General features: G+C 45.5%; 1 protein-coding gene across 1 annotated transcript in view; it reads left to right on the top strand.

The window, feature by feature from the left end:
• MMP17 (matrix metallopeptidase 17) overlaps positions 1-5,196 on the top strand; it is a 35,414-nt gene extending 30,218 nt beyond the window's left edge. Inside the window, exon 3 of the mRNA XM_044685392.1 lies at positions 4,816-5,196. Coding sequence (XP_044541327.1) covers positions 4,816-5,033 — 218 coding nt within the window. The 3' untranslated portion in view covers positions 5,034-5,196. The remainder of the gene's footprint in view (positions 1-4,815) is intronic.
• The last annotated feature ends 6,957 nt before the right edge of the window (positions 5,197-12,153 follow it).

Genomic DNA, 12,153 nt, shown 5'->3' with positions numbered 1-12,153 from the left:
AGAGAGAGAGAGAGAGAGAGAGAGAGAGAGAGAGAGAGAGAGAGAGAGAGAGAGAGAGAGACTCAGAGGAAGCCAGGGAAGTCAGTAGGCAGAGGAGGGAGAGTTCCTGGTATGGAGGCAACCAGAGAGAATGCCCAGGACCAAGAGATGAAGTATCTGGTTTGTGGAACAGCCAGGATCCCGGTGTTCAAAGAAGGTTTGAAATATCCTTCCACACCACTCTACCACATTAGAAGCCAAGGTGACTCAGTAGCTAAAGCACTGGACCTGGAGTCAGGAAGAACTGAGTTCAAATGTATCCTCAGATACTGATATGTAGTTATGTGACCCGAGACAACTTTCTTAACTTCTGCCCGTCTCAGTTTCCTCATCTGAAAAATGGGGATAATAACAGCACCTATTTCCCAGGGTGGTTGTGAGGTTCAAATGAGATATTTGTAAAGGACTTAGCACAGTGTCTGGCACATAGTAGGAGCTATATCAATACTAGTATTAGTGGTAGTCCAATAGATAGAGACCCGAGTTTGAATCCACCTCTTCCAATTTGGGTGACTTAAATTGCTTACCTTCCCTGGGTAACTTCACTACCCGTGTCCCAGACTCAGTTTGCCCATCTTTGGACCAGATGACTTTTAAGGTCCCTGCCAGCGAAGCATCTCTGCATCCAGCCTATGAATCTCTCAATGAGCTATTTATCTCTGTGTAGGTAAGGAAATATCGACAGATACAAAGAGATCCCTCTAAGCGAAGTCCATCTTTATAGACAGGGATGTTCTCTCCCCTCTGAACATCCTCAGGGACCCATCGATTTTCTCCAAGGCTCTTTACTCACCAAGAGTCTGACAACTTTATTAGCTTGAAATAGGGTGTCGTCCTTCAGATGGAGCCTGTCTTCCTCACTAGCTCTCTCCCTTTGCCTCGAGCCCCTTCGGACCAAGACTAGGGGTTTCTCCTTCCCTCCCTCCTGGCAGGGCAGTGAGTTCATCCAGAAATGAAAGTAGCCAATAGGGACCAGCTAGGGCTCAGCGGATGGAGAACCAGGTCTAAGGACTGAAAATCCTGGGTTCAAATCTGGCCTCAGATACTTCCTAGCCAGGTGACCCTGAGCAAGTCACTTGACTCCCATCCCCTAGCCCTCACCACTCTTCTGCCTTGGAACCAAAACACAATGTTGAGTCTAAGACCGAAGGTAAGAGTTACCAAAAAAAGTAGCTGATAGTCACAGAGTACTTGAAAGGTTACATTATTTCATCCTGTTTCACCATAGCTGCATGATGGGTATAGATGAGGAAACAAAAGTTCAAGGAAGTCCAGAAGCTAGCCAAGGGTCACCCGGTTCATAAGGGTCAAAATCAGGATTTGAACTTGGGTCCCTCCTGACACCAAGTCCAACAAGATTTCCACTGCCTCTCAAAGGGATGACCTGCCAGTCCCAGTATTTGTTGGCCTCCCTTGCCATTGGGGAGCTTTGGAATCTCCAGCTGCAGGGAGGAGGCAGGCTTGTATTGGGGACATTTCCGATGAGGGGAGCCTCCGGGGGCCACCCCTGCCCACAGAGCAGAACAGCTCTTTGTCTGGGGGACCGTCGGAATCGGTTCTTCAGGTGAATGCTGCATCTGCTTCTCGGAGAAGAGGCAGGTCCTTGAATAAGAAGGAAGCTAGCCACATCAATAAAAAGAATAAAGCAAAAATGACGGCTTATCTCTCTTTGGCTCTTTAAGGGCTGAGAAGTTCTTCCCTCCCAACAACCCTGTGAGAGAGGTCATTTGGAGAATGGTTATACCCATTTGACAGATAAGGTAACTGAGGACTGCCATTGATGAGCAGCAGAGACAAGCATTAGAAGGGTTTTCTAGTCTCTCTGGTCCAGGGCTCTCTCTAATATTCTGTGTTACCTTCTACTTCCCCCTCTGCCCCAGATCAGCCTCCCTTCCTCAGTCCTGCGTGACCTTGTTCCAGTCATTTCTCCTCAATTCCCTCCTCTATAAAAGAATAAGGAAGAAACTAGTCTAGATGATCTCTGAGATCCCCTCCAGCTCAAATAATCTGAGCTTGTGTAATTCACCCCAGACTCTGAGCATCCTCTGGAAACTGTAGAACTGGGAGCAAGGAAAGAGTTAGAGGGAGATGGGTCCCATCCTGCAGCTTGGGGTCACTGAATTTTGGCTGATTGGACCTGAGTTTGAATCCCACCTTTGCCACTACCTAGATGACCATCCAGCAAGTCACATTCCTGCTCTGGACCTCATCTCCCAATGTCTGTAAAATAGAAGAAATGACCTCTGAGGTCTTTTCCTACTCTAAATGTATGAGCCTTGATTTCCTCCTCTGTGAATAAGGAGGGCTTCAATGAAACTGAAGTCCCTTCTAATAAAGCTATGTGGGGAAGGGAATAAAACTTTGGGCCTGGAGTCAGAAAATCCTGAGTTCAAATCCAACCTCAGCCACTTACCAGTTGTATGTTCTTGGTCAAGTCACTGTACCTCTGTCTGCCTCAGTTTCCTCAGTTATAAAATGGGAATAATAATAATAATAGCACCCACCTCCCCTGGTTGTTGTAAGGACCAAATGAGATCAGAGTTTAGTGACCCTGGTCACTAAACTGGTCAAGTTGCTGTACCTGTGTCTGCCTCAATTTCCTCAACTATAAAATGGGGATAATAATAGCACCCCCTGCCAGAGTTGTTGTGAGAATAAAATGAGATTCTATTTATAAAGCACTTTGCAAACCTGTTATTATCCTATGACCTTTATAAGCCTCATTTGCCTGCTATAAAAGGAGGGGGTTGGACTTGATGGTCTTTATGATCCCCTCAAGCTATAAATCTAAGGTTCTGTGTTCCCAAGCCATAGATTTTTATGCCTGGCCCCAGCCCATCCCTGGAGTGGGGAGCCCAGGGGATTCATAATGAAATCTCTTTCTTTTCCTTCCCAACTTCTCCCAAGCTCCAGAAGGAACCCGCCTGGCCATGGTTCACTGCCTCCTGGCTTGCCGCTGGGGCTTTGGAAAGATGAGAGAGAGAAAAGTTCATTACCCTCTTCCTTGTAAATCGTATCTTTTAATTAATTTGCTTTCAAAGTCGCCTTCCAGTGGACTTTGTTAATGCTGTCTCGCCAAAGACCTTTAGGAAATGATTGGCCTCAGTTTGCAGAATGAGCCCAGAGTGATTCAAGGGAGCAGGGGGTGGGGAACCAGAGAGAGAAGGGGCTAAAGACATGGACATGGGGGGAGTTGGGAGGGAGCCGTCTGTCCAGGAGTCATCCCAACCCCACATCACAGCCTGGGAGCAGAAAGGGAGCTGAATCTAGACCAGGCAACTTGATATGGTGGATAGAAGGCTTGGGCCTGGAGTCAAGAAGACCTGGGTTCAAATCCCACTCTTAACATTGACTTGCTGAGTGACCCTGGGCAAGTCACTTAAATTCCTGGGCCCTAGATTTCTCTTTAAAATGCCAAAAGAATATTTTTTTGACAGGGCTCTCCAAGAAAGTCAAATGAGTCAAATACATCAATTGGCAAAGCAAGAAAGTTATTGTTATTACTATTTGTAGTCATCACTCCACTCAGGATTTATCCAGTGGGAAAAGCAGTAGATTTGGATGAGTTCAAATCCCACTTCTAATTGTCACTTTTAATGACTTCTAATTAGCAATAGATTAGTTCAAATCCCACTTCTTCCACCTGTGACCTGTGTGACCATGAGCAGGTCCATTCGTAAGGCTTCAGTTCCCTTTCCTATAATGAACAAATAGGACTAGATGATCCCTAAGGTCTCTGGAGAGGAAGTGGTCTAGAGTAACAAAAGTACTGTCTTTTAATTCAGAGGTCTTTGGTTCAAGTCCCAGCTAGGCTTCTCAAAGAATTATATGACCAAGTCTAAACCTCTCTGAACTCTGTTTTCTTATCTCTAAAAAGAGAGGATAGGGGTAGCCAGGGTGGCAGAGTGGATGGGGCTGCAGGTCTGGAATCAGGAGGTCCTGGGTTCAAAACTGGCCTCAGGCACTCCCTAGTTGTGTGATCCTGGGCAAGTCACTTAACGCAAATTGCCTAGCCCTTGTCCTTCGGTCTTAGAATTGAGACTAAGACAGAAAGGAAGGGAGAGAGAGATGGAAGGAAGGAAGGGGAAAAGAAAGGAAGAAAGGAAAGAAAGAGGGATGGATGGAGGGAAGGAAGGGAAGGAAGGAAAGGAAGGAAAGAAGGAAGGAAGGATGGAGGGAGGGAAGGAAGGATGGAAGGATGGAGGGAGGGAAGGATGGAGGGAGGGAGGGAAGGAAGGATTAAAGGAAGGAAAAAAGTAAGAAAGAAAAGGAGGGATGGAGGGAAGGAAGGGAGGGAAAAGGGGAGGAAGGGAAGGAGACATTGGAGCAGATAGCATCTAAAATCCCTTCCTGCTCTAAATCTAATATTCTAGGCTCCTTGTAACTCTAAATTCCTATAATCTCTCTGCCTGTGACCTCTAGTCCCCTGCCTCCTTGATGCCTCCCCAGTTCCTTTGCAGGGTCTACTGGTCTAGACAGAGGCCTGTTAGTGGTGCAGACCAGAACCCTGTCCTCAGGGCTCCCCAGCTGGTTTAGACACTCTTGTGCCAGAGGGAAACAGCAAACCTGAATAAATGTGCAAGGGTAAAGGGTGGAGTTTTGAAATCTCCTCTGGGACAGAGGGAGGATGCTCAGGAGAGGCAAAATGTGGCATGAACCAAAAGAATTAGGAAAAGGAGCCCCAAGCCCACACAGTGTGGGAAGAGGTAGCTGGGAAACTGGGAGGCTGCCTGGGCTCCTGACCACTGAGCTCCCTCCCTACTGCCTTCCATATAGATGAGGCCACCCTACAGCTGATGAAGACACCACGCTGCTCACTGCCAGACCTGACTCTACCTGGGGCCCGAAGGAAGCGGAACACCCCTGCCCTAACCAAATGGAACAAAAGAAATCTGTCCTGGAGGTATGTGCACCCCGATGCCAGCCTGGGCTCCTCTTTGGCTGCCATCCCCCCCAAACCCTTCCCAAAGATGGTCGAAGCCCCAGCAGGGTGACACGGGTGGTGGTAAATGTGGCCTTTCACAATCCCACAACCCTCCAGGGCCACTCACATCTCCAGGCTGGGGGGGGTATCTGTGTTTCTCTGTGAGTGTGTATCTTCTGGCAATGAGCACTGAGCTTGGAATCAGGAAGACATGAGTTCAAATTTAGCCTCAAACATTGGTGACCCTGGGCAAGTCATTGCCTCAGTTTCCTCATCTGTAAAGCAGGAATAATAACAGCACCCACCTCCCATGGTTGTGATAAGGATCAAATAAGGTAATATCTGTAAAGTGATTAGCACCATGCCTGGCACATTGTAGGCACTCTATTAAGAGGAAGAGGAAGAGGAAGAGGAAGAGGAAGAGGAAGAGGAAGAGGAAGAGGAAGAGGAAGAGGAAGAGGGAAAGAAAGAAAGAAAGAAAGAAAGAAAGAAAGAAAGAAAGAAAGAAAGAAAGAAAGAAAGAAAGAAAGAAAGAAAGAAAGAAAGAAAGAAAGAAAGAAAGAAAGAAGGAAAGAAAGAAAGAAAGAAGCAGCTTTCCCTTAATCCCAGCTCTCTTCCTTCCCTTCGCCAGAAAAACTTTTAGAAAAGGTTGTCTATCAAATGTGGCCTCGCATCTTTCCTAGCTGTGTGACCCTGGCAAAGTCACTTAACCCCCATTGCTTAGCCTTCACCACTCATCTGCCTTAGGATCGATACTTAGTACTGATTCCAAGACAGAAAATAATGGTTTAGAATAAAGGTTGTCTACACCTGATGCCTCCTCTTCCTCACTGTCCACTTTCTTCTCCATCCATTGCAGTCACTTTCTAGCTCCGCCATTGTACTGAAACTGATCTCTCAAAGGTCACCAATGACCCAACCTTCAAATCTAGTCATTTTGGGTTTTGTTTTTTTGTTGGGGTTTTTGTATCTTTTTTCTTCTTGATCTCTCTGCCATTTGGGGCACTGTTTGACCACCCCCTCTCCCCACCAAATAGTGGACCACCCTTGTGTTTAGAGATACTATTCTCCCATGATTCTTTTCTCTAGTATAACCAAGAGAAAGCTGATTCTGGAATCTGAGGTTCCAGATTAAAATCCTACCTCTGCGATACTCTGTATTGGACCCGGGGTCTCAGTTTCCTTATCTGTAAAATAGGGAGGCTGGACTGGACAGCCTTTGGAACCTCTGCCAACTCTAAGTAGATGATGTCGTGTAATGACAGGGTCTGTCTCCCCTTAGAATGCGAGCTATGCGAGGGCAGGGATTGACTCCTTCTGGACTTTGTAGCCTTCCTGCTTCCTCCTGTGCCTGACTCATAGGAGAGCCATAATAGAGGCGAGTTTTATTTATTTATTTATTCCATGATTTCTACAGAAAAGATCACCCATGAAAAGGTGTCTTCTGAGCGCTGAAAGGCTGTCCCTGGAGGAAAGATGACGGCTGTTGTGCTTGACCACTGAGGGCAGCATGGGGAGCCCTGAGCCAGGGGAGGGATGCAGAGGCAAGCAGAGCCCGTATGGCAGTCCTGGCTGATGCTGAGTGGACGGAGCTGTTCCCGAGTTCCTTCTAACATTTATATAATATAGCACTTTAAGATTTACAAAGCACTCTGCAAATATTGTCGTATTTTAACTTCACAACACTCACACGTATTACCCCTATCTTGCAAATGGGCAAACTGAGGCAGGCAGACGTTATCAACCCTGAGAGGTAGGTGCTGCTACCATTACCCTCATTTTGAAAAATGAGTAAACTGAGGCAGATAGAAGTTAACAACCCTGAGAGGCAGATGCTACCATTATTACCCTCATTTTAAAAATTAGTAAACTGAGGCAGACAGAAGTTAACAATCCTGAGAGGCAGGTGCTGCTACTATTACCCCCATCTTGCAAATGAGTAAACTAAGGCAGGTAGAAGTTAACATCCCTGAGAGGCAGGTGCTGCTACTATTACCCTCATTTTAGAAATGAGTAAACTGAGGCAGGTAGAAATTAACATCTCTGAGAGGTAAGTGCTCCTACTATTACCCCCATCTTGCAAATGGGCAAACTGAGGCAGGCAGACATTAACAGTCCTGAGAGGCAGGTGCTGCTACTATTACCCCCATTTTAGAAATGAGTAAACTGAGATAGAATTTAAATGACTTGCTCAGGGTTGTAGAAGTCTCCTGCGCAGCCCAAACAGACCCGTCGTGATCTCTGCTTAGAATGCGATGGTGTGTCTGTCTGTCTGTCTCTGTGGATGTGTCTTTCTGCTGGGCCAGCTCCCTGTGTCTCTAGTCATTGATTAGGAGGTCTTTGGGGCAGGGGAAGTTTGCCTTGGGGATGGAATTTGGACCTCCATTTTCCTTGAGTGACTTGGGACAGGAAGAAACTAAAACAGACAGTGAATATGGTTTCAGCTGGAGGACGTGGGGGAGAAGAGAGGGAGAAAGCAGATGTCTTCCAGCCCTGCTGTTCCACAGGCTCCCCCCTTTTTTTAAAATAACCCTCACCTTCCTTTTTAGAATCCATACTGTGTATTGGTTCCAAGGCAGAAGAGCGGTCAGGGCTAGGCCATGGGGGTGAAGGGACTCGTCCAGGGTCACCTGGCTGGGAAGTGTCTGAGGCCAGATTGGACCTCCCATCTCTAAGCCTGGCTCTCTGTCCCCTGAGCCCCCCCTCCCCCCAATACACACAGCTGCCCCTGCGGCTCTTTCTAAAAAGATGGGCTCTGGAGAGCCCAGCCTGACTTGGCTGCTTCCTCCTCCCTTAAGGCAGGGCCCATCATCCTTCAGCATTTTGTGAGTCAGTCGGTCTTGGGGTTCAGACTGGCTCCTTCTCCTGGGAGTCTCTCCTGGGGCTCAGGCCTTTGGGGATCCCAGGCCCCACAGCCAAGGCTCCCTCCCTCCTTGCTTGGGCCATGACTCTCCCACAGTGCCTGCCAGACGATGACTACACAGACCTACCTGAAGCCCTTGGAAGCCAACACATTTATGAAGTGAGGCTGCATTAAATTAATCTGGAAATGGAATACTTTGAGAGAATGCCAGAGGAAAGATGGAGCAGGCAGCCCTCCAAAGGGAGCAGGAAGCAGCTGCTTAAGGCCCGGCCCAATTCCCCGACACCTGGAGGAAGCGCAGCCCCTGAAGGGCTCCAGGATCAAGGGAGGCCTGCCCTGTGGAGGGAGTCTGGGGCAGGGAGGGGGGGGCACAGCACTGGATTCGCATTCAGATCCCAGCTGTGCCACTAACTTCCTTTATGAGGGCCTCCGTTTCTTCATCTATACAATGGAAGAGTCAGACTAGAAAGGTCTTTATGATCCCTTCCAGCTCTAAAATGTTCTCAGTTTGGGGTTTTTTTTAAACCCTTTCCTTCCATCTTAGAATCACTATTATGTATTGATTCCAAGGCAGAAGAGTGGTAAGGGTAGGCAATGGGGGTCAAGTGACTTGCCCAGGGTCGCACAGCTAGGAAGTGTCTGAGGCCAAATTTGAACCCAGGACCTCCCGTCTCTAGGCCTGGCTCTCCATCCACTGAGCCACCCAACTGCCCCTTGAGTAAGCATTTATTAAACACATTATCCATCAGGCATTGTGCTAGGCGCTGAGCAGACAAATATAAACAAGGCAAGATAGTCCCTGCACACAGGGGGTTTCCATTCTAATAGAAGACATCATTTATAGGCCAGGGAGGAGGGTTTGGACCGAGAAGTAAAAGGAACAATTACTGGAGTCCCTGAGCCATTGACTGAGATGATCAATGCAATGTTCTGCCTCAAGAGTCAAAAGATTCCCCTCATGGAAGGGGCACTAGATTCTCCCTCGTTGCTCAAACAACATGGTAGAATGAATGGAAAGAACACTGGATTTGGAGTCTGAGGACCTGGATTCAAGCCGCTTAGCACCTGGGTGAAAGGTAGATTAAATGGACAACCCTAGGAAGCCTCAAGTCACAGAACCAGGCTACTCAGCCCTCCCTCCCTGTGCTTGCACCCAGACTAGCAATAGAGATTTCATAGATGATTAGAGATGGAGGGAACCTCAGAAATCATCTTTCTCTTGAACCTGATTAACCACGTTTCTCTTGGGGTCCTCATCTGCTCCATAGTCTAATTCTTTGAATCCCTCTCCTACTCCCTGCCCAAGGGTTTTGAGGAGGACAAAGCCTTTGTGGCATCGACTGCATCTGGAGATTTCTCTGTCCCAGAATCGCAGCATCTCAGAGCTTTGGAAGGCACTGCCTAGTACAACGTGCCCTTGAGTATGAATCTCTTCCACAACCTTACCCATTAAGAGGTCATCCAACTTTTGCTGGAAGATGTCCAGGGAATGGGAACCCGCTTCCTCCAGAGGCAGCCCACTCTACTTGGGGTCAGAAAGTGTTTCCTTTATTGTTGCTCAATCATTTCAGTCAGGTCTGACTCTTAGTGACCCTGGTTGGAGTTTTCTTGGCAAAGATACCAAAGTGGTTTGCCATTTCCTTCTCCAGCTCATTTGAGAGACAAGGAAACTGGGGCAAACAGGGTTAAGTGACTGACTCAGAGTCACACAGCTAGTACATGTCTGAATCCAGATTTGAACTCATAAATATGCGTCTTCCTGATTTGAAGCCCAATGTTCTAGCCACTATCCTACCAGGATCTCCTTATATCCGAAGTTTCTTCCTCTCACTCCTAGTTCTGCCTTCCTTATTCTCAACTGGGGAATAAGTCTAATTCTTTGACAAATGCGACAATATAGTACAATAGAAATAATGGTTTGGAGTCTAAGAACCTTAGTTCAAATCCTGCATCTGCCCCTTACTACTCATGTAGCTTTGGGCAAGTCATCATACCTCCCTGGGTTTTGGTTTGGTAAAAATTAAAATTAATATATATAATAACTTCAAATATTATATTGTGTAAGATTTATTAATGATCACTAGAAGTAAAGGAACAAACAGGTATTTATCTAACAAAAAAAAAATACGTGCTCATGGCTAATCTACCTGCTCAAAAGTCCCACGTTCACAGCTGCCCGCATAGCAAGGAAAGAGGGCTAGACACAGAAAGTCACCAAATTTATCTCCTGTCTATGTCAGCACGTAATGACAGGAAGTCAGTGGGCTCCTGGGTAATGTAGTTCAAAGGTACGAAATTTCCAGTTACACAGTTTCTTTATCTGTGGAACGGGTGGGTTTGGACTAGATGACATTTAAAGTCCCATCTTGCTCTAAATCTAGGATCTGTGATCTCTCAGTATTTAAAGACAATTAGTGGGGGCAGCTGGGTAGCTCAGTGGATTGAGAGCCAGGCCTAGAGACGGGAGGTCCTAGGTTCAAATCTGGCCTCAGACACTTCCCAGCTGTGTGACCCTGGGCAAGTCACTTGACCCCTATTGCCTACCCTTACCACTCTTCCACCTATAAGTCAATACACAGAAGTTAAGGGTTTAAAATAAAAAATAAATAAATAAATAAATAAATAAAGACAATTAGTATGACTCAGTCTTAGAGTTGGAAAGGGACCACAGGAGCCATCTAGCCCACCAAGAATTCAAGAATAAATGACAAATTTCAGAAGATATTTCAAAGACTATCCAGACTGGCCCCCTCCTCCTCTATGTTACAGGTAAGGAAACTGAGGTACAGTGAGGATATTTTTAAGTGACTTGCCCAGGACCACTAGATTATATCTGAATAAAGATTTAAACCCAGGTCTTCCTAATGTCAAATCTAATGTCTTTACCCTGCTGTTTCTTAATTCCCTTTATCATTTATCTAACAAATGGTCATCCAACACCAACCTTTGCTTGAAGGCTTCCAGGAGGGAAAGCCCACTCCCTCCCGGGGCAGCCTCTTCCCTCTAGTGGACAATTTGAATTCTCCATGTTCCCTTTCTGATATGGGGAAGGAACGATCCCTACCCTAAAGTGTACAGCCAAGAGAGAACTAAGACCTTAAGCCCTCCGTCTTGGGGAATGGGCAGCCTGACCCCCGCCAGAAGCCAGGCGTGCTCAGACTTTGTCATCCTCTGCTCTCCAACAGGGTTCGCACATTCCCACGAGATTCCTCTCTAGGCCGGGACACGGTCCGGGCGCTCATGTACTATGCTCTCAAGGTATGGAGTGACATCACGCCGCTCAACTTCCACGAGGTAGCAGGGAGCAACGCCGACATCCAGATCGACTTCTCCAAGGCAGACCACAACGACGGCTACCCCTTCGACGGCCCTGGGGGCACCGTGGCCCACGCTTTCTTTCCTGGAGACCACCACACCGCCGGGGACACCCACTTCGATGATGATGAGGCCTGGACCTTCCGATCCTCAGGTGGGGAATAGTCCACAGGAGACCCCACGGGGGTCCAAATCCACCTCATATAATCTGAGGAGACCACGCGGATCCCTCATGGCCCCGAGGAGTCCACACTAACTCCACAAAGCCTAAGAAAGTCCACCATCCATCCCAGAAAGCCTGCGCTGACCATGTAATCTTAGAAAATCACACTTGCCCAATATGCCTAAGGACACCCACAATGGCCCCATGCAGCCTCCTTTCTCGTGCCTCCCTCCAGACACACGTCCTCCTATAAATTTAAATCCACCAATGTTGAATTAAATAATTTAATCATTTAGAATTACATACTATGTTCTTATTCTTATTATATTATATAGAATTATAATTATATATAATTGCATTATATAATTCTAATTCTATATAATTATTACATTACATATAAATATATAATTTATAATGTTTAATATTATTCTATTATATAAATATATAATTTATAGTGTTTAATATAATTATTCCATCATATATAAATATATAATTGATAATGTTTAATGTGATTATTAATAATAAATAATAATTATATATAATAACAAATATATTATGAGAATCTAAAAATGAATTAAATCATTTATAAATATATATTATATTATTATTTATATTATATATAATTATATATTGTATTATTTATATTATATATAATTATATTGCATATAATTGTTATATTATTGTTTATGTTACATAATTATATTACATATATTTATATTATTTATATTATATGTAATATAGTATATATTTATATAACATATAATATATAATATAAATATGTTATATTTATATTATATGTAATATGGTATATTACATATAATTATATCATATACAATATATAAATATATA

The sequence above is a fragment of the Gracilinanus agilis genome, chromosome 1 (assembly GCF_016433145.1).
Source record: "Gracilinanus agilis isolate LMUSP501 chromosome 1, AgileGrace, whole genome shotgun sequence".
Taxonomy (NCBI): Eukaryota; Metazoa; Chordata; class Mammalia; order Didelphimorphia; family Didelphidae; genus Gracilinanus; species Gracilinanus agilis.
Note: the sequence above shows the minus strand (reverse complement) of the source record. Positions and strands in the feature narration are given on the sequence as shown.